Source organism: Perna viridis, chromosome 7 (assembly GCF_037379345.1).
Source record: "Perna viridis isolate PV_CMFRI_1.1 ecotype Kerala chromosome 7, ASM3737934v1, whole genome shotgun sequence".
NCBI lineage: Eukaryota > Metazoa > Mollusca > Bivalvia > Mytilida > Mytilidae > Perna > Perna viridis.
In genome coordinates this window covers 31,989,091-32,012,795 of record NC_142451.1, presented here as the reverse complement: position 1 = coordinate 32,012,795, position 23,705 = coordinate 31,989,091, and the positions used below count along the sequence as shown (strand labels likewise).

The window sequence follows — 23,705 nt, the reverse complement described above, 5'->3', positions numbered from 1 at the left end:
TTTTAGGTACCTTTACACCTCCCATTACCGAATCAATTTGTCGCCAAAGAATATTCTCGGATTCTTTTTCAGTATAAGCCTATATTTGTACACCTCTGGGTCAAAAAAAAAAGTCAAGACTTTTGTGACTCAATTATTTGAGAGTCTTAGCCTTCCTGGGATAGCATGTGTGAATAAACTAAACAAATACAGGTATCATCGTATAGCCCAATGTCTCAGGTTTACAATAGTACCAAGAAAATTGCGGTAACACTTAGGGTTTTGCGGTAAAATGCGAAAAATGTATCCGTACCCCGCCGAAAAATCGTTTAAATTGACATATTTTTCAATGTCAAAACCCCTAGAATATAAATGCTTTAGTAAAAAATGGCTTATTTGGTATTTTCTGTTTAGTTTTATCAAAATTCATACTTCTGGGGTTCTTTTGATGAATTTTGGCGATTTCCATAGTCAAAATTTGTCAAAAAATTGCGAAACATAGGATTTTCGATTTTTCGCTAAAAAGTCACATAAATTCGACTCTACAAGTTATTACTCAACTAAAATGTCTCCAATTCGGTATCATTCGATAGATAATTTAATTTTCTACATAAATAAACCAAATGAACCATGAAAAACTAATTTTTAAGAAAGGATTTTCCAAAAAATCTTAAAAGTATTACCCCTACCCCTAGAAAACTGGTCTCAGTACCAAACTAAATTATCAATCACAGCATACTGTCATTGTAGAACTCATATTTTAGTTATTCATAGTTAAGATAATGATGTACCTAACATATCTGATCAATTCAGGCGCTTAGATTTTCCTTTTGGGCTGACATTACAAGAAGATCGGAAAAAATGGGAATTTTCAGAATTTAAGTAGCTGTCTTTGTAAGAATCATGCAAAATATGAAAAATGTGATACACCCCCAAAAAAGGCTACATATTTTTATTTTTGTAATTAAGTTGTCTCATGGGTCCATACTATGAAATGAGTAATTATTCATTCAAATCTGCCTGCTCTTAAGAGATAATCAATATTGTAAATCCAGTAGATTCTATTGTATTTGAGCGTCATTTACAGAGTTATCTCCCTTAATTTTGAAATTTACAGTGCATTCTATATAATTTTTATCTACTAAGAGCACGGGTAATATGAAACACCACATGTTATTTTCTGTTTACTATGACATTTCAAACAAAGTATCAAAAATTAAAGTATGTAGGCTTTTTACCCATGAATCACATTTTGCATGATCCTTAGCTGGAGTGCTACTTAAGAATCTGCATTTTTCCCTACTTCAAACAAACTTTTGCATATACAAACACATATATGTAGCATCTGAGCTATCTAATGAACCAATGCATCGCATAGTTTAACGTACAAAAAAATGTATTCTAAGCAATAAAGGCGAAAGAATGGTACCCCATACCCACAAAAAATCTGTGAAAAATCCAGAATTTGTATGTGGTAGATTTGCATTTTTTTATATGGTTTTGGATATATGTATGCCAATCATTCATCCTATTTGCTTCTTTGAAAACTTATATATATAAAAATAATGATAGCAAACAAAATCAAATCATGTAAAAACTGAGATATTTTAAACAACAATTATACAATTTACGTGCTAAAATGCGTGAGAATCTGTTTTTGTCTTAAATTTCCCTTTTTTGTAATATTTCGTCGTCTTCGGGACAATAAAAGCATAATTTTGCTTAACAATGTGATTGATACAAGAAGATCTCCATAATAAATGCCAGACAGTTATTGCGTACAGTTCGTGTATGCTATAAACGATCATTTTCTTTCACATTGGGGCAGATTTTCGTGATAAGGGTACCATTCTTTCGCCCAAATGGTCTGGAATACGTTAAATTGTGCATTATCTTGGCTTATTAGAAAGGTAATATGCTACTTAAATGTGTTTGAATATACAAAAGCTTGTTTGAAGTAGGGTACTTGAAAAACATTGCCCATTACCGGCGAAATGGAAGAAAATATTAAATTCCGAAAATTCCCAATTTTATCAAAAACTCATTATTATCAGCTTGAAACTGAAAATAACTCGCCTGAAATGAAAAGATATGTTGAATACATCGATAACTAAAACAATAGTACCCAACATGTCTTTTTTACATAGATTATGTGCTAAAAAGTAACTACTTGGTTCATATTTAGGTATTCTTTTGATGGGTGGGGGTGGCAATTTTTCACCTAATTGGACTTGGAAAAGTTAAAATATTTATTACTTTGGCTCATTACAAAGCTAAGACACTATATAATTGTACTTGAATATATAAAAGCTTATTTGAAGTACGGTATTAAAAAAAAAATGCCAATTATAGGTGAAATGGAAGGAAATATGAAATTCTGAAAATTCCCTTTTTTATGAAAAACTCATTATTGTCATATTGAAACTGAAAAAATATGCATCTGAAATGAGAATATATGTTGAATACATCGATAATTAAAACAACAGTACCCAACACGTCTATTGTGCACCGTTTATATATTAATTATTAACATTTCGGTTCATGTTGAGGCATTTTTATTCATGGGTAGGGGTGGCAATGTTATACCTAACTTGACTTAGATAAGTTCAAATATTTATTACTTCAGCTCATTTTGAAGCTAAGACATTATATTAATGAACTGTATCGCATTCCTTAAGTTTTAAATTGCACAAAGTTCAAAATGGCAAAAAAAAGAAAAAAAAAAGGTTTTTCTCCACCTTATAACATACATAAGTCTAAGTGACGGTGAAAAGTACAGGGTAATGACAGAAAAATGGGGAAAAGTACATCATTATAACCACCCTACCATGTATGGATCAATCTAATAAAAATGAAATGTATGTTAACCCCACTCCATTAATTCATTTATGAGACGGAGAAATGGAACAAATGGATCATTGCCCCATACAGATGTAAAAGAATAATTTAAGGGAACCGAGATTATAACGGAAATCAAACGAATGTAATCCAGGGACAAAGACCAGACATGTAAAACAGACAAACACTACAAAGAACATAAAGTAAATAAATAATACATACAAAGTAACAAAAGTAAATGAGCAACTCGGACTCCCCTAAAAACTGAAGCATGGACCAGGTACACTGGTAGGGTAAGCATCCTCTGCTTTTCTAGAAACACCCGCAGAGTTGTTCATAAAAAGCCAAGTCCGGGGTAGACGAAAGAGGAAAGTAAAACTATGACACTTTGTACAAATCAGTTTTCATGATGCAGATGGATACACCGTAACGATCCACGAGTTTATGATGATGACTACAACTTCTGTAGTGATGAAGTCCATCTTGTACGTTTGAGATAAAGATATTTATTACATAAAAGATGTCAGTCTGCCTGTTACATTTACTTTTTTACGCTTGTCCCAAGTCTGGATTGTCTGATCCCTCTTTTAGTCTTTTTTTCTACTTGTCTTCTTTCATGTTGCTAACATAGTCTGAAAATACATGTACTAGTACAATGTATTTCGCTGGGACTGCGTACAATGTTTTGTCATGAGGCTTTCCTCGGCGGAGCCGCCGTTCAACATGAAAACATGGATCGATGAAAAATTGAAGAAGCTCATTGGAGCCTTGTGATAAAGGCGGACAAAGTCATTGAAATTGTGCGTATCGACAAGACAACATTTGGTTCAGTCAGAGCCTTAATATACTCATGTATCAGTCAAAATTCAAACTGAGTCTCATGAAATATACTTTTCTATCAGCAATTGAAGTGCCAGAAAATGGTAATCGGCCGCAGACCCCCTGTCGTAATGCCACCTCTCCGAGGTGGGCGTGATCCTAATGATTCGTTTTGAGTATACACATCATTTAGACCAAGCTACGCCCCTGTAAGGGTTTCGTGCATTAATAAAACCCATTCGGTTGTATTAATTAATTTTCTATTGAAAAAATCTTATCGGTTTATTTAATGATATCGTTGAAAGAGAACCTCAGACAAATTAAGCAAAGGGTACAGCACGTTAGAGTGTTTTTTTTTTCTAGCGATTTTTAGCATCGTGTATACTCTTTCGAACCATTTGAGAAAATTACGGCCAGTTTTATTTTAAAAAGGATAAACATTCCGACTTAGTACGGAAATATAAAATTAAGTAACTGTAGAACTCTGAGCTTAATATAAATTGAATACATATTTTAATGCGATTATATGACAACAGGAGATAGAGTATGTCTTCAATTTCCTGATATGGCTAGAAATTATCTTTCTATCAGACAATGGACCCTTTTGTGGTAAATTTGTAAGCACTTCTGCGAGGTAGGGTCTGGGTAGAACAAAAGAATTTTCCTCGCAGAAGTGTATATTTAGCATGCTCCACCCATGCTCTTCGACTATTCTTCAGCCAGCACAAAAGTGTCTATTATTTTATCTGTTGATTTAATTTAACTCAGTAGGTGTTAGGTTATGTCTCTTATGAGAACTGTTCTGCATATTTGTTTCAGTTTTTTTTCGAGTGTGTTACCTTTTTTTCATTAAAGTTGCCAAAAAAAAAGCCTTTTACATATATTTTAGTTTTAAACTCGTACACTCAAAATTGGTTTCTAACACTTGGTTATTGGGTAGGCTGTGTTTTAACAATAATACAAAATAAAAAATACAAAAATAAATGGTGTGATAAAAGAAACGCAAAAGAAAGAATAGATTTTTACAAGTTCCTGGTGCCTCAAGTTTCAACAGTAAGCTTGACATATTATTAGATGCTTTAAAAGAGTTCCAAGAATTGCATCACCAATAGTTGCTTTAAATTTGACAAATTAAGTATAAGTGTTTGTAAGAATCAGGCAAAATGGAAAAAAAATCAGAAACATGCATGTCAAAACCCCACTGATCTGTCAATGTAATATCACTGAAGGATACTTTCTTTATTTGAAAGGACCATTATTTGATCTCTGCACCACTGGCTTTGCTCAGGAATTTTTCAATAGAATGTTACAAAGGAGGCTTTTGACAGAGTTATCTGCCCTCGAAATATTCATTTTAGTGCATTTAAATGAAATTATAACTCAATGCAGCAACGAGATATTGAAAATCTTACTTTTTCCCTTGATTCTGATGGTGCAAATATCAAAATTATACATTATCAAAATAATGGGGTTTTTATACCATGTTTTACCCACTGTCTGATTCTTACAGAGACTGACATTTAAGGGGCGTAAAATCTAGACTATTGTGTTTCGTGTGTACCTGGTATGATAAACATTCAGATGATACAAACTTTGAATGTAAAGGCTAAATCACAAAAATATACCATACATCCTAGGAACTGCTTGTTTCTTTTTACGGACTATTTTTTGGTATGTGCAGGCGACTTGCTCCCCTTAAATAGTGGTATTATACCTTAAGGATACTTTTGCAGTTCATATGATCTCTTTCGGGGATTCCATTACTTATGTTTGTAGTTGCTGCAATATCACTACTTTCATCTGAGAAATGAAGTTATTTTTTGATTTTTGTTGAAACATTCAAGATGAAAACCTTGAATATCACATTTAAAACAAACACACGTGCCTGTTCATAAATGTCCTCCATTTCTGTTCATAAATGTCCTCCACGTCTGTTCATAAATGTCCTCCATGTCCGTCAAACGAGTAAATTTTTTTTTAAAGTTTAAAGACAGTATTTTTTTCAACTTAACAAGAATATGATGTACAAACCTTAAAAAAATAGGGAAAAAATAACAAATGTTTGTTATAAAAGTAAACATGATCATTCTCGACATAATATAACATGATATTAGAAGAAAAATACAAGTAAAATACCAGAAAAAAAATCCAATGAATCAAGTACACCCAAAGGATAACACAAGAAACAAAGTCTAAGGAGTCGTCCAACAGGTGAACAAAGTTTACATGTAAATCTCTGCCAATTTTCCAGTCCAGGTATTTCATCAATTAAGAATCCAGGAAAGATTAACTCCCCTGAAGTTATACATAGTACTCGCTGTAAAAGCTACCCCAGCCGTGCCAGCCCTCACACGAGTCTATTGCAGTCACTGCTTTATTACATTGATGATTACAAGAGAATTTTGTTTCTATTCGAGGTCTATTCTATTACTACGAGAGTACAATCTATGTCGTTAGGACGGTCCAAAGACGGCCTTAAATGATAGGAATAATAATTATTATTGATATTGTCTTGAATGGTTACCATGCGCCCATATAGAGTGAAACGTCATCTTTTTTGTAGCTAATAGTGGTCAACATACATTCCAACAAAATGAAGCAAAACAAACAAATTCAAAACAAAAAACAAAATTCATATTTTCATTATGTTATAACTGACCTTAACATCCTGTGAGTTTTCTATTGCTATATTTTTGTACAACTATACATGTAATATATATTACGTTTTAATTACAAGTTTGCATGCCAGGTCGGTAGTTCACGACCGCAAAAGCATGTTACGAGATACATTCATACATAACCAATTAAAATCTTGTTTATGATGATAGAAATGCAAAATCAAAAATTATAATAAATAAGTTCCCCCAACAGAATCAAAGTCATGAGATATGTGTGCATATATGTTTATAAAGAAATTAATTTTATAGAGGTGAAGCATTTAATGATCTCTTTCGACATACAAGTACATTTACAGCGAGAGACAAAATAAAGATGACACAGGTTTTTTTTTTTTTCAACTATGATTTCAACAAATTAACTTTTAATGACTGTACGTTATGTCCAAAGTTTGACTGTAACATGATGCAAGCTGTCTCTTTTGAAATGATAGATACTAACTAGAATATTGAAGAAGGTATTTTTTTTTGGAAATATACATAAGCCGGACACCAACGACGCAATTATATAAAGGGTTATAGTGACTTCGGAAGTAGTTAATGTTTCCGGCTATAATCAAATCGATATGTCATCTGTGTATGTCATGCTTTCTAAAAAAAACTTACAAGTTCATGCATGTAGTAGAACTGCTTCCAAAAATCTTAAGTCAGCTGTACTCGAATCAGGGTTAATCTTACATTCGAAGACATAGAAAGTACAGCTGAACTAACTGACAATATTGAGTTATGACTTTGTCGAATAGTTTTGTGTATTTACAAATGCCTCATATTGTTCTATGAGACAACTTTTATATTCAATGCACCTCTTCTTTAGTACTGTGAATTCAGCCTCCGATTTACTGACGAATGGCACTTATAAAGTATCTATCGAATGCAGTGTCTTTGGAATCCGGGAATTGAACTCCCATGTTGCTGGAAAACTTTGTTAATTTTGTTTTCTACTTGGGCAAAAATAAGCAAAATGAAAGCCTGAACCTATCTTTTTTTTTAATTCATTGATTGGAAATCTCGACAACAGCAGTAGGTGCGACGTAGTACTAGGACGTTACAAAAACATTGCAAGATATAGGGTAACGTCGGAACACTTTTCGTTTCGGCGTTAAAGGTGAATTAGATGTATGCTCGCTCCTATAACATGTGTTCAGTATAGCGAAATAAGCAATAATTATATGAATGGCAGTTTTATATTTTAAGTAATTCAAAATATCTTAAACAATTCTTAGAAAAATCGGAAAGAATAATTAAACTGATAATCAGTGCTATATGAAATTTGCACATGCATGTGCATCACATCGTGAAATGTAACCCTGAATATGAATATTAATTAACTCTTAACTTAGCTACACTAAGCGTACCACGTCCAATAGATAAACAGGGGATTGCATCGATCTCGAGGGAGGAGCCCGCGGCTGTCTGTCCGTGGGGGTGAAAATTGTTAGTTTCATTCGTCATATTTTCTTGAAAAGAAAAAAAAATCAATCTTTTACAGCTTTTACAATATAGCGTAGCCACGGCTATAACAAGTTTCAAATACGGTATTGCATGTACACGTGTGGCGTATTCTGGTGAAGGTTCCCGAAGTTCCGGGTGCTTGATAAAAAATTTTTTGTGCATTTAAATTCTTGGCAGAAAAGAGCAAATGATAGCCAGGACCCTTTACAAAATTTTGGATCGGACCGGCTTCTGGATCCGCCACTGATTCTCTACAATTGGAAATCTTTGTTCTTGTATACCCTCTGCTACTGAGTTCAAAACAGTCTTTACTTGTACATGTATCAACCACAACATATTTGCACTCTCTGACAGACTAGAGAGGGAATATTACAATTATTACTCAAGATAAGTAAAAATGTACATTTTGATCTATGATCTTATGTTACATGTACCAATGTACCAAGCATAATATACATGTAGTATTGCTATTGAAAGAGATTTCTATTCATCAGAAAATCGTGTTTTAGTCAACACCCTATTATAAAGCCGCTCTTTGGATATTCTACGGGACCTACGTTTTATACTGTCTTTACCTTCTTTTTGTAATTCTGTTTTTTGTTTGTTTTTTTTTTTTCATTTGTTTTTTGTTTTGTTTTGTTTTGTTTTGTTTTTGTTTTGTTTTTTGTTTGTCTTTCCCTTATTTGCTCATTTGCGCTTTTCTGATATGAAAAATATTTATGACTTCATTCTCTGCTTTCATTCTATTTCATTGTTTCTTTTGTCTGCATGTTCCATACTTGTAATTAATTGCAGAGACGAGTTTAAGTATCCAATTCTGGTTATCTGAAAGGAAAATATATATATTTCGTCCATATTCGGTCGACGAAAATCGTTCGAACGTTCAAAAAGTGAAAATTGGACAAATCGCTAGACATTTGTTCGAATTTTATCCGTTTCAAACGGCAAAAATCAGGAAAAATGATATGTGTGTGTACATAAGTGCAAAGTTTCATGATTTCATAGAAGAAATTGCCAATTGATCAAAGAATTACGTTGGAACATACAGTTTTCTCACAAACGCGGAAAATCATTGACTTTAGACATATTTTGAAACATTTTCAAAAAGACGTAACATTTGTGTTTGTACTGAAAATTTCATCAAGTACCAACGTAGAATTGCTGAAAGTATGTACATTTATAGGAAATATATAACTCGGAATAGAATATTGTTTTAACAATTTAGTAATAAAATTTGACTACTGTTCTCTTTTGGAAATCTGACCATTTACAAACACATTCATTTTTGCTCTGAATATTTGCTTAACTAAATTAAACGCAATTTCGATAATTAATAAATAAGAACATGCAAAATTTTGCGAATTTCCTACACTCTGCAGGAGCGCAATTCACTATTTTAGTTTTTTAGACCTACAGTTTGTTACACCTGACAGGCGGAATTTTGACATTTTGACGGGGCTTTGATAAGTTGCATCTATTAGAAGGTCCATTTGTGATAAATATTCAGAACTGAAAATTTGTCCTGATACCAACAGTATACAGCTTTCACATATTCACAATTTTAATTGTTTACACTACATAGATTTTAGTCATTCATAGTTAGATAGGTGTGCTATTTCAACATGGTTGAAATAGCGTGCACAGCGTCTAAGTCTTTTCATCAAATTTCGTAACAATGTTGAAAAAATGGCCTGTAAAATAAATTAGATAGATGTGTTATTTCAACATGGTTGAAATAGCGTGCACAGCGTCTAAGTCTTTTCATCAAATTTCGTAACAATGTTGAAAAAATGGCCTGTAAAATAAATTAGATAGATGTGTTATTTCAACATGGTTGAAATAGCGTGCACAGCGTCTAGGTCTTTTCATCAAATTTTGTTACAATGTTGGAAAAATGGCCTGTAAAATAAATTTTCAACTCAAAAAAATATCACAAAAATAACCCGCAAGGTTAAGTCCACGTTTGAACAGTATTCATTTGAACACCAGAAGAAATTAATATATTTAGCTATTGAAAATGGACTAATTAAATATGTTGACAAAGTCGGTCTCTCAAAAGCATCCACCATGTTTGTATAAGGACTATGTGTAAATATAGCAAACATAATAAAAACTTGACAACTGAACCAATTCAGGTCACCGTTGAAGTTATCCTAGAATAATCATTTTTCTCAAAGTAAATATACATTGGCTATTTGCCACAACTACGAACATGCGTATCTGCCCAACAGCTATACTGTAGTTATATCGAAGTATTCAAATATGTTATCCAGCCATACAGATAAATTTTAGCGCTGAATATATGTCAACGTTTTTATCCCCTTTCTTGAGCCCCTTATAATCAGAGTATAGCAATTGTTTGCAAGCTGTTCATTCAACATTAGGCTGGGATTAAGTGTGGTTTGTACAAGATGACCACTGTACAAAAAAACGGTCATTCAAGGTTAGTTAAATGATTTTGTTTTCAATTTGACGTTTTAATCTTCTATTCATGAACTGATATATCAACACGTGCATCTTTATGTTTTTTTTTTCAGTTTCACTTTTTACGGAAACGATATTTATGAAATTAACAAAATTATAATATGTTAAAATTATAATATGTTTCATGGTTATGTGCTAGCTTGTTTGAAACGATACGAAAATTACATTTTGACTTAATTCAAGGAGTATTCGAGGTATTAAAGTGTTTAATTAAAAAAAAACAAAACACGCCTTGCATCATTTCAGATTCGGAGGGTGATGACGTAACTAATTTTTCATGACTTTAACATGTGGATAACTGAATAGGGAAAAATTCGGAAATATTTTTGGATTTTGACCATTTCATTTATCATTTAAATTTGATCTCCGATATCCGGTCCATCTCGTGAAATAACGGACACGAACACCCCAAGGCTACTTCAGTGTTGTTATTGTTTACATATTCGCGGTATTGTCCAATCAGATTATGTATTACTGACAACATCCACATTTTATTTTGCCTAAGCACGTGGCACGTCAAGATCGATAAGTTCCTCAATACTACAACCAGATGAATGAAGTCTAATCTGGTTTCAAGACAATTATAATATTCATTGGGGCATTGAATTGGGGAGAAATCAATATGTATTTAAAAAAAATGATTCTATTGTTGGTATAAAAAATCATTGCAAAAAATCACAATCGAGTGGGCTTTGAATTATTGATCGACAATTTGGATTTTGAGAAGACTCCGCAATTAACTAAGTTCAAAAATACATCTTTTTGGTCTTATAGAGTCACTGTTAATTTTATATCATGAAAAAGAATGATTATTGTTAACCGCTTTCAGTTGTCAGCTTTTTGGGGCTGGTAATATGTTACAATATATTTAACTAAAAATTTGTTTGCCTAAATATTTTTTACAGTAATCGAAGAAAACACGGTCGCACCAAGCTTGAAAGGATAAGAAGCACTGCGTGACTTTATGAATACAATAGTGTCAGAACCAACAGGCAAACGACATCTAGCCCCAAAACATGTCTACAGGTCTTTTCTAATCAAATTATGTAGTTGGGCTTGCTAACGTGTTTACTATAATACTAGTATGTTTACAAGGTAATTTAAATGGAAGGTATGTTTGCTTTGCCCTCCCGGCTTTGCTTGAACTTTACCTTGAGCTGAACATTTTTAGATTATGCCTGGGGATAAGAATACACTGTTTATGTATAAAACTTTGGTTCAAAAATGTGTCAAATTTACAACTATATGTGTTTATAAAGCCTTGAAAAGACAAAAATATATTCTCTGTTTCAGAAATGGGTTTGTCGAAGTTAGAAATAACAAGTTAAATCAGCTGAAGGTTGACCATCTCTACCATATTGCCCTCGACACAGAACAACATGACTTACAAAGCATGTTTGGAGATGTTAAGGTATGGATGAACCTCAGTCGTTGACGAACATCCTGCCTATAATGGCATATAGTTACAATTTCGATACTTGTTTTACGAGCATTGTTGTCATCTAGCACTGTCAGTCGGTGCCCAATGCAATTACGTGAACTAAATAGCTTGTCGGTTTGCTTTTGGCAAATTCCTTGCAGCCCTATTCCTTGTTTAGTCCAGCCATGAGACATAAATTTGCCAATTATGGTATTTGGCTTTTTTACTTGTTCTCATAGCTTTTGGGGGTGTCTGGGAGGACTTGACTTTTTGTACATTCTCTTTTTTATTCATGAAAGCTGCTTAATAATGCTCTTGAAAATATTCATATGAAGTTTTTCATTCCAATGTAAGTGTTCTGTTCATTAATTACATGGTACTCATTAAATTATTTTAAAACAGCACCACGGGCATTTATATTTAGGTATATTTTACTTCATAAAAAATCACAACTTTCTATTGCCAATAGATGAACATTATGTGTTATTTTGGTCTATTCCTTTTTAGCTCTGCCTGAAAGTTTTTCATTTTCATTTAAAGTGACTATATATGAAAAATAAATTATATAGTGAAACGGCTTCCACTATTCATTTTTCTAATTTGTGTTCATTTTTGTTATTTTACTTAAATGTTAAAGTACTTTTCATTCCAGTTTGACATTCACTATATCTAATATATTGCAACAATTACATTTGAATTTCTTTAAGGTTAATATGCACATGTGCTTAAAAGTGTGATGTATTGAAAAGAATATTCAATATAATATAACACATATTGCCAGCAACACGCTCAAAAAACATATCACCCGAAACGTATCTGCCTCTTGTATTACTTAAGCGTATCACCCTCAACTGCAGGCAGTATGTGTAATATCAAATAGACAGAACAAATAACAGACATTCCTTAGAATTTGATTATAGTTTGCATGACAAAATTTTTGTCTATGAGATCTGGACATATTTTTTATCCAATAAGAAATCGTAAATACTTTTGAAATTCAATTACATTGTTTTGGATAAGTAAACATAATATTGTTTTTTTTTTATAATCCTAAAGATTGTTTACTTTTTGGTCATAATATAGTGTAATATAGGGTTTGTCTATTAAGGGATGGATATCTTTGTATACAAATAGGAACTTTGTTGACAATGCCTCGATAATGCCTCGATACATTATGGGTGTGCGCCTGTGTTGAAAGTTCAAATAACGTTAAATACGCGATCACGACCTCGCTAAAATTCTGTCCCTATTCACGTGCCCCTTACAAACATTTTGTTTCTAATCAATGTAATAATCGTACATGCATCTGATTTTGATGTCCTGCATTTTCCCGTGTTTTCGTTAAAAATATTCTTCTTCTGTACGCGAATCAAAAGAAATCAAGGGAGCCATGACCAAACAACAAAAAGTTCATAGGAGTGATGATGAAATACTATATGTTACTTAAAGTTATTTTCTGTCAACCTTTTGTCACATGTGGTTCATCCATACTTTCAGACACTTTGAAAACAATTAAGTATATCGGCAGAAAGTACCGAAGCTTCAGTAGTGGGGGGGGGGGGGTGCAAAAACGTCAAAATCCCAAAACATGGTATAAACCGTCCATTACCATTTGGTTAACAGTGGTGGATCCACAGTTTTAGGTAAGGGGGACAAAAAAAATTCTTGACACTGTTCAGTATCACGGGTGAGGGTCACGAAGTGATCCGAATTTGCTGGGGGGTAGGGGCATGCCCCCCCCCAAGAAAATTTTGAAATATTAAACAAATAATCCTGCATTCTGAGGGTATCTTGAACATTTTTTCAACAATTTTTGAAAATTCAATTTTCTGAGGGGAGGCCCGGCCCCCCGCCTTCCCACCCTTGAACCCGCCACTGGTTAACCGACATTTACATGTCTTGTAGTAAATTCTAAGACCAGACACAATAAGGAAATGTGTATACTGTTCATCAAGTACAAATTGCTAAAATTAAACATGAAACACCCTTAACTTGTTCGTTTTCAGCTTAGCCATGTCATTTTATTTGTATGAAAAATTCGGTTGACATGTAAGAGGTGTTTTTGCACTTTGGAATGTCATTATTTCAACTTAATACAACAGTGTCCCAAAACGAGGACAGCGTTATATGTGCGTTTTGATGCAATTTTAGTTGATTGAGTACAGCCTTCTGTTCTTATAAAATATACTTATTACATGTAGGTACAATAAATAATTCATCATATTTGGTATTTGCTCAGTGTGAATGACATGGATTCTTTAGGTATGAATAAAATAAAATCAATCAATCTACGCCATAATCATAAATTTATATATTTATATACAAATGTATAAAAGCCAGCATTTGTTGGTTTATCACACGTGATAGAAACACGAATTTCTTCTAAAACTGCAACCCTCCTCATAATTGTTTTGTTGATAAACATAATTCAGGCTCGAAGAGCATGTAGATACCCCAAGAAAGCCGTCTCCAGTTATTTATTTATTTATAGCCGTCTCCGGCGGGATTTTGGCTATTTCAAAGATTTAACGCATCTGGGACAATCAGTGCTAAACCCCAAAGAAGTTGCGATGGGCATATATAACTCCGCTGCGTCTGTCCTTCTGCCAATGACATCACCGCGAATATTGTAGAATCAAGATATTTAATTAAGGAGTGTTTACTGATCCTTGTATGCAGAGAAAAATCAGGTCAGTGTCAAATGCCAATGCCACTTCGGGTGAAACACATATATATATATATATATATATATTCATTACTGAATTAGCTGTGCAGGTTCGGGTGTCAAAAGAATAGGCCTGCAGCAGCGCTAAGGTTGTCGTAAAAGGCGAATTAATAGTGATCAGAACCGTAGCCGGGGGCTAGGCGCTCTGCCCACAGAGCAACTTGGTTGTGTGCCCCAGGTGGTGGAATGGGGTTACCCCCTGGCGTGTTACATACTGGGGATGTCAGGCTATAATACAGAAAACCTGACCTCAAACCATAGTGGTGCAATGTGTTGGGAAAGATGCCACTTTCCTCGTACGTTAAAGAACCTTGCTGTGGTATTCGATAGAAGTAGAAACCTTTGCGCTCCGCCACAGGAGGCTAAGTTGTCCGACCCTACCCATCCCTCCCTTTTTCTGGTGGCAATCAAAATTTGTCGACCCTATTGTCCATGTGTCCCGTCACTTGGCGTCCGTCGTCGTCGTTAACAATTTTTCAAAACTCTTCTCCTCTGATACCACTTGACCAATTGGAACCAAACTTGGTGTGAATGTTCCTTTGGGTATCGTGTATAGAACTGATATGGGGATTTTTGATCCGTCGAAAAACATGGCCGCCGTTACCAAAAAATAGAACCTAAGGGTCAGAAGGTAGATTTTCGCATACGTCTCCAAAAACCGCTAGGTTTAGCTAAATTCTGACACGAGGGAAAGCATGATGAGATCTATCTATGGTCAAATTTTCATTTTAATATGTTAAGGTCTCACTAACCACTTCCAGCGTTTCCATTACTTTACATGTTAAAAAAGTAATTTTCAAAATGTCACTGTGAATTCCCAGGACAAATGACATCTTAAAGTTGCATACATTGCGAGGCTTGGAAAATAAGGCTTCCAAAATCATTATACTAATGGTACGATGATTTTAGAAATTCTTCACAAAATTTACTTGAATAAATAATACTGAAAATCCACATTTTTACCTTTTTTGCTAACTGACAGCATGGAAGAAAATTACTCACAAATGTAAACAATATTCATACACTGTTGTAGTTAATTACATGTATGATTTAAAGTACACATTCTCAGCTTCATTTTGACTACTTTTAATCATAATACACACAAATGCACTTACAATGCAATGTCTAGGATGGCCATTTGACCCGGAAGTGGTTAGTGAGACCTAAGCCATGTTGGAGTTATTGCCCTTTTTTGACGTTTTTGTTTTGCTATTTTGAATATTATTTCTTTCAAAAATATCCTCCTCTGACACCACTTGACCAATTGGAACCAAACTTGGTATGAATGTTCCTTTGAGTATCGTGCATAGAACTGCAGTGGGGATTTTTGATCCGTCGAAAAAGATGGCTACTGTTACTAAAAATAGAACAAAGGGGTCTGACAATAGTTTTTCACAAGTATCTCCAAAACCGTTAGGTTTAGCAAAATTATTTCTATAGCAGAAATGACCCTTATTATAAGGCCTTCAAAAGTCGCCAGGGATCAAGGTTGTCATGTGGCTCCTGTAAGAGTTATTGCCCTTGAAAGATGAAAAATGACAGGTTTTTTTCAGCCAATATCTTTCTATCGCTGAAATGATCCTTATGATAGTCCTACCAAAGTCTTCTTGAGTCGAAATAGTTGGACAACTCCTTGTTAAATTTATTGCAAACTTTAACTAGGTGAGCAATTCAGGCTCCTGGGAGCTTCTTGCTGCATTTTATCGGCATCGTCATTTCATGTTCATCGCTTGAATATAGTGAATATTGCTACTCAGGCGTTAAACCCCAATAATCAATCAATCAATCAATCTGAATTAGCTAGTTTTTTTTACCTTTAACTTAAATTCTCGTGGGCATTCAAAATGTCATTTTTGTATACATTGTGTTTCAGTTCGTATGTTTTGGTGGCCAGGTTTCCAGGATGGAACGATTCACGAGTTACGTAACAACAGAACTCGGGTTAGATCACCCGAATGGTGACGCTTCACCGACAAATTACGCAGCAGGTACCGATCGGTACGCCCTCTATAAAGCAGGACCCATCCTGGCTGTCAGTGTAAGTGGCGAGCTATACAATATATTTTTAACGGTTTGTGGTATAACATTGAGTTTTTTTTTCAATATGCTTACGAAAAAAAATGTTATTCGATATGAATTTGAAAAGTTTTGATTTCCGTACATGTTATGTTAACCGCATCACACTTATGTAGTTTCCTTTTCTTCATTTATTGAAGACTTCGCTTACGTAGATTTTTTTTTCATTTATTAAAAACATAAATAGAAATTAAAGAAATATTGACATTTAATGTGCTTGTAGTTCTTTTTATTTTTATTTTTGCTTTCGGTTCATTTGTGAAACCACAACCATGTTTTTGTATATTTCGTTTGACTTCATTGACATCCCTTTCTTTTCAGCATGGAATTGGAGTCCCATCATTATCAGTAGTGTTTAATGAGATACTTAAATTAGTTCACTACGCAAAGTGTACAAATGTGACATTTTTCAGGATAGGAACATGTGGTGGTTTAGGTAAGCTGATCTCTGTGAAACTTTGTCTAAAAGGTTTTTATAAACATACAAAGAAAAATGATATTTTTATCACAGAGGACTGAATGCACGAGTTAGATACTTAAAATCCTATAAATTGTTGTAAAATATTGTTTTAATGATTTTTATATTGAGTTATGTTGCATGACCATGGGTAGTAAAATGTAAAAAATCGTTATAGCAACATTTTAAAAACGATATCCAATAGACCCTTTTGTGCTAACGGTGGGATAATCGATGAGCACGCGTAGAGCATGCTCAATATACACTTCCGCGAGGAAAATTCCTTTGTTCTATCCAAGCCCTACCTCGCGGAAGTGTATATTGAGCATGCTCACCAACTTACCACAAAAGGGTCTATAGCCATTTTATGTACATTTATCAAACCCACATGTATGAACTTAAGCGTCCGTAATTTTTATGGTATCGGCTCATTTAGTTCTCCTTAATTTTCTTCTATTTTATTGGGAATCCCTTCATGTCAGTTTTTGGGTTACAGAGAAATTTAACTCATTTATTTATACTTTACACACCTAAATATACAATGACGTTAAGCCCGCTGTTGGTCAGTATTATTGTATGGACGATTGTTCATGTTGGTCAACATCAGCATCCCTGCTCCGGAAGTTTAACTATAACAAGCAACAAGCTCTAGGTTGCATGAATTCAGCATCAAGTCAGTTTAAACTACATAAATTAATAAGCAAATAATATTAAATCCAAAACTTGGTGTTTAATTTTTTTTAATTCAAATATAACGAGAATGGATGTGGTGAATATGTCAAAGCGTAAACAACCCCACTGGAATGAAAAGTATTATCTCCAGGCCACCTAAACGACAAGAAAACCCTCACACCACAGAGGAAGGCTGCAGCTGGCTACACAACATCATTATACACAGATACTGCGAAATAGTTGCCCTTGCAGACTCCAGCAAAAAAAAAAAAAGAAAACATTTTTTAGTCCTTGTCATGTTCATAAGTATACAACTGTACTTTAACCATGTTTATCAAAACACACCTTAGCAATACATAAAAAAGTCATGAAGTATAGTAAATGACATTTTTATTTACATTGTTTGTAATGTAGTAAGCAGTTAGGTTCGTCTTCAGGTCACGGTCTTGCAGGCGATCTTACCTTTTAATCTTCGTCAAGCCACGGTACGGTATTGGACATTTCAGATATGATTGGGATTATTTTGTTTATGTCCTTGACTACTACTCTAACAGGTCTCGCACGATCGTGGATTTTTTTTTTCGCTGTTAAAAATTGAAACAAACCCCGGACTTTTTGTGATAGCATGATACTGCCTAATTTAGATGTCGTAGTATAGCTAGATAATTGATATCGGTTTGGGATTCCCTGTAGGTGTCCTTTTCTTTGTTTTTAAGTAGCCACTCTTTCGTTATTTAAGGGTTAGATCCAGGAACGGTAGTCCTCACTGAGAAAGCTGTTGATGGGGAGTTTCAGCCGTTTTTGTCAATGGTAAGATATCAGATGTCATAGCTGATAGTTAACAATTAATAAAGTAAAACAATTCAAAATAAAACTTTTCTCACACCTCGGTTTTTTTCCTTGCAAAATGAAAATCGCTTTTTGATAAAGTATCAATCCATGAAATTGGTTCAAATAAGTTTTTTTCCAATACATTGAAATTGTTGATCAAATCAAAACTCTTGGAACTCCATGCTATAACTGTTTTCTTCTTTCTAACTTTCGAAATTCATTTTTCCCCAGGCAATTCTGGGCAAAAAAGTACAAAGGCCGGCTACCGTAGGTAAGGAGTTACTGGACGAACTATTGGCATGTTCTGAACCAGAAGATAACTTTAAAACTTTGAAAGGAACAACTATGTGTACTGATGACTTTTATGAAGGTACAATTTTATTTACTTAAATATTTAGAATCCAATAGGGGCTCCCACAAGGTAAAAAATACTTGCGACCTGAGGGTTTTTTAAAAGCGACTTTCAACTGTGCATCTTCAAAAAGCGATCTGTACATTTCCGGTAAAAACGACATCACAAAGAATTTAATACAATCTTGCGACCTATGGTAGGTACGCTGCGGGACCCCCCACCACCCCCTCCCACACCTGATAGTCCAAATAGTCAGTTTACAATATTAAGATTTTTTCTTCTCAAATTGATATGCCATGAATACACATACAAGTTTAAAGAAATATACATAATAATCATACATTTGTATTTATTTGTATAGATGGTTTTAGTTCTGTCGAATATTGCGTGCTCTCCGATTTGGAGAGGGAGATAAAGGGTCAGTTTAGACACGTTGATTGGTTGGTTATAGTTAACCGTCTTTCGGGTAGATGTGCTATGTTACTCTGTCTCAGTTTACACTGCTAGCATATTGAAGCAACATCAACCGCGAATAGTCGTAACTACTCCTCAACCAATTACAGATATCAACCTGTATTTCGGATTAATTGAACAACAGTTTGAACTATAAATATTATTTTATCGTCCAGCTTTTCTTAATAATTGGGCATACCATATAGTCAATATTTAATTCGAGATTGTAAACCCTATGCTCAGTCTTTCTTTCTAATAACAGGGCAGGCTAGATTAGATGGAGCTTTCTGTGAATACGAAGAAGAAGATAAAATGAAGTTCCTTCGAAATGCTAAAGAACATGGCGTCTGTAACATTGAAATGGAATCTCTTGGTTTTTTAGCATTATGCAATCATGCAGGCGTACCTGGTAAATATAGATAATGTAGTTTTTGATATTCAATAATAGCCTTCTACTTTATCAATTATCATTGAAATAACAGGGGTGGGTATGGAGCTTCAGTAACGTCCTAAATGTACTTAAATCTGAAATATGAATGGTTGAAAATCATTCTGTCGGAATCTCGTCGGTCGAGACATCATCCATAATAAACTGGTGATGTAATAATAGCTCCATCCCTCATAGGCAAAATCTTGAATCATATGCAAATAAAACTTAACATTCAAATCTGTATGTGGTTCACCCTTAGACTTGCAGATTTCAGTATATGCCATTACATTAAACTTCTGCATGCCTCAAAGCATGTTGTTTTCGATGTTTTTTTCACTTTTATTACAGGAGCTGTTGCCTGTGTCACCCTCCTGGACAGGTTACAAGAAGATTTTGTTAGTACAGACTGTACTCTCCTCAAATCTTACCAACACAGAGCGCAGATGGTCGTCCTTAGGTTCATCAAAAGACGACTCAAGCAAGAGAATGGACGCTGATCAAGTCAAAGACCAATCATCACATTACATATAACGGATCATGACAAGTGACGGGTCTGAATTGAATGTAGATAATCTTAAGTGGAATTTCGATTTTGTAAATTGATAATTATAATGTTGATACTGCATGTTTAAGTATATAAAAAATACACATGTACTCTATTTCCAGGACACAATTTAATGAAGATACGAACTGTAGTCAAATCTTTATGGCACTCGATACTTATTTTAGAGAACACATTGTCAGTAAATGTGTGGTTACATTACTTGGGAATTAAAATGGGTGTTGTGAGCCCGAAACAGTTTTATGGAAAATTGCCATAATCTATCATGTTCTGAAGTATTTGCAGTTTTAATTTCTGTTTCAAGCTCCGGAACAGCGTCTAGCGTTCGAAATTCACTCTAGACGCTGCAGCAAGCCCTCTCAGAAAATGCAAGAATCTTGCAGTCTGGAAAAAAAGTTAATGATTTTGCGCGACGTTATCCGATTGTTAAACGACGTTTGATTTGAACAACTCTCGAGAATGTCGAAAGTCCTGTCTGCAGCGGTTAGTAAGAGAAAAAGGGAACGTCTGCCACTGCTTGGCGTTTGCTTCTATGTATACACTTACAATGTATATATTTAAATTATATACACACCTTGAAATTACGTTGTGGAATCAATATGGGTTCTATAGGTCTCTTTGTATATATAAACTAAGAATCTCTCAAATCATAAATTATAACATTTTTGAAATTGGTCTTTATTCCTGTTAACCAAGAAATCTAAGATACAATTGTCCTTAAACCACTTGTGTTCTAAGTATCTTCAATGGTTGTGTACATATAGTATGGGTCTGCTTGAATAAATAAATACTTATAAAAACACAAATGGTGTGTCTATATTAGAATGTTTTTTTTCGGGAAATAAACATTGTTTGACCGTGTTCGTCCTCTATCACAGGGCTTGGTCTCTCCTTTTCTATGGTCTTACTATCCTCTTTTAACGTTTCCACTACTTTACATGTTAAAAAAGTCAAAGTTTCACTGTGAATTCCCAGGACAAATAATTGTTGAATGCGAAGCTTGGAAAATAAATAAGGCTTTCAAAACCATTATGCTAAATGTACGGTGATTGTAGGAAATTTACACAATTGACTTGAATATTAAAATAATACTGAAAATATTAATCCACATTTTTATGTTTTCTGCTGACAGCATGAAGGCAAATTACTCATACATGTAAACAAGTCATATACTTTGTAGTAAATTACAAATATGATTTTAAAGTATACATTTTTAGGTTTGTTTAGACTACTTTTGATCAACATACACACAAATTATACCCTTACAATGCATATATATATTTAGGTTCAGTGTGTTTTTGGAACTATATGGGGTGGTCATGGCAATTAGTGAGATGTACGCTGTCAACGAATTCGACCGGAATGAAACCTGGCACAATTATTCAATAAAGTGTATATATGTGCAAGATTTGTTTTGATTATTCATAAGCTTGATTTTCTGAGTTTCCATCTGCATATTAAGGGGAAACTAGACTATGTTCTTGCTTTTTGTTCATCGTTGGGAAGGATGTCAGCTGATCTTTTATTGTCAGTTTGAACAAGGACTTTATATCATTATCTAAATAAACACTCTTGTTTGAACGAGTTCTACACACTGTCAAGATAATTTTGTTATAGTTCTAAGTCTTTATAGAGTTCACTATACACTGAATTTGACAATATCGGAGCACTAGTCAACTGGGATAGCAGAGAAAACACTCCTATGACCCTACATTTTCCTTATGTTCAGAAACAAATCTAAATTACCCCCCCCCCCAAAAAAAAAAAAACAAAACAAAACAAAACAAAAACAAACAAACAAACAAACAAACAAAACAAAACAAAACAAAACAAAAAACAAAAAACAAAACAAAAACAAAACAAATTGTTTAATACAAATTTTTAAAAAAATCCATAATACACTACTTGAATGTGTGCCTTTATTAAAAACAAAGTTTTATCGCAGTTTGTGCGTGTATTGCATTAAAATTCAGGGGCGGATACAGGATTTTATGAAAGGGGCGTAATTACGAGAATCAGTATACAAGGAAACCAGATTATGACAAGAACGAATATGATAAATTGCCATATTCAATACAATATTCAGCAGACTACGACAATTTGTTCTTTTTTTCATTGAAAAAGGGGGCATATATCCATTTCGCCCTCACCTGGACCCGCTCCCAAAATTGAAAATAAAAATAAGCAAAAATAGAAATTCTAGCTGAATTCTGGTAAAGAAACTAATTTCATGAGACTTTTTATGTAGAAAATAAAAATCAAATGATATTTATACAGAAATAGGGTAAGCGTTCAGTACCATTACAAAACATGACACAATATTTTGTTATTCAAAGCTTGTGCTTTATCTTTTTTGATTAAAATCCTCTTATTTTGTAAAAATTATATTAAAACTGCTGTACTTTGAGACCTCATTATATTGTCACTCAGTTAATAATATGACACAACAGCTTGTGTTTTTAATAATCAATAGCATTTAGATATTATTTTCGCTTTAAAATATGCAAAATAGTAAGTTGAATTTTTGACAAAATAATAGGCCTGAAACTAGTGTTTAACTTAGTGAATCTACATCATTGATGACGATGATATATTATTTATACCTAAAAATAGGACAATTACAAAAACAAAACAAAACAAAACAGAAAAACAAAAAAAAAACTTTACAAATTAAGTTTCCCTCGATTCCTAAATTACATTCGCCTTCGTCTAGCGAGGTAGTGCTATAGACGACCATTAGGTTCCTGCCTAATCCTTGATAGAACAGTGCCATCATGCAAGAATAAAAACATCGGAAAACATTTTCTGCGTGCATAGTTGCACCGACCAGGATTTGAGTTTAGTAGGGGCGTTAATTGAATTAAATGCAGTGCAAAGCAACGCAAAAAAAAATATTATGGGGTGAAACTTGCGGCAAAAATTTTTTTTTTACCGATTTAGGGGGGGGGCGTACGCCCGGTACGCCAGTCCTTGGATCCGCGCCTGCCGACAATCTGCACAAGGGTACTAATATATTCGCTATTTCAAAGCTTTATAAATTAGCGGAGTGGTATAGTGAATCTGGAAGCGGTTAAGGTTACATACCACTAATTCAACCAATGAGCGTTTAGAAAAATAATCCTACACTAGTTTTAGTGCACTTGTGTTACATTGTATGTTGATGTGGAAAAGGTGCAAATCAAATCTACACACGTGAGCTTGTGTTTTGTAGGGAAATATATTCCTTTCATTTCTACATAAAATGGTCACTGTAACTTACTGAATTAAATTTTTTTTAAGTTCTGCATGAAGACTCCTTTTTGGTGAAATGTAAGGGAATTCCCATTCTATTTCAGCTCATTGTCTTCTAGGAGCGGCCCGTGCATGTCCGGGTGTCAAAGGAATAGGCCTGCAGCAGCGCTAAGCTTGTCGTAAAAGGCGACTAATTAGTGCTCAGAACCTTAGCCGGGGGCTAGGGCGCTCTGCCCACAGAGCAACTGG

General features: G+C 34.0%; 2 protein-coding genes across 7 annotated transcripts in view; one reads left to right on the top strand and one right to left on the bottom strand.

The window, feature by feature from the left end:
• LOC148612323 (glutamate decarboxylase 1-like) overlaps positions 1-6,366 on the bottom strand; it is a 40,215-nt gene extending 33,849 nt beyond the window's left edge. For 5 of the 6 annotated variants that reach the window (XR_015924360.1, XR_015924358.1, XR_015924359.1 and 2 more), the window contains exon 1: positions 6,296-6,366. The gene's annotated coding sequence lies outside the window, so the exon portion shown is untranslated. Of the gene's footprint in view, positions 1-3,362; positions 3,384-6,295 lie in introns of those variants that run through there. The other variant, XM_088593648.1, reaches the window with a different exon arrangement.
• Positions 6,367-10,078: 3,712 nt separating this feature from the next.
• LOC148612322 (uridine phosphorylase 1-like) lies at positions 10,079-21,631 on the top strand. Its single transcript, XM_088593645.1, has 8 exons — positions 10,079-10,206; positions 11,541-11,658; positions 16,266-16,430; positions 16,790-16,904; positions 18,337-18,407; positions 18,660-18,798; positions 19,496-19,642; positions 20,012-21,631. The coding sequence occupies exons 1-8, from the start codon at positions 10,175-10,177 to the stop codon at positions 20,158-20,160; spliced, it is 936 nt and encodes a 311-aa protein (XP_088449771.1). The 5' UTR covers positions 10,079-10,174; the 3' UTR covers positions 20,161-21,631.
• Positions 21,632-23,705: the final 2,074 nt, after the last annotated feature.

Excerpts from the sequence above, each read along its gene's own strand:
- LOC148612322 (XM_088593645.1), top strand. The coding sequence starts at position 10,175 with ATGACCACTGTACAAAAAAACGGTCATTCAAG. Across the intron at positions 11,659-16,265 it reads GCATGTTTGGAGATGTTAAG|TTCGTATGTTTTGGTGGCCA; the intron begins GTATGGATGAAC and ends ATTGTGTTTCAG. Across the intron at positions 19,643-20,011 it reads CAATCATGCAGGCGTACCTG|GAGCTGTTGCCTGTGTCACC; the intron begins GTAAATATAGAT and ends CTTTTATTACAG.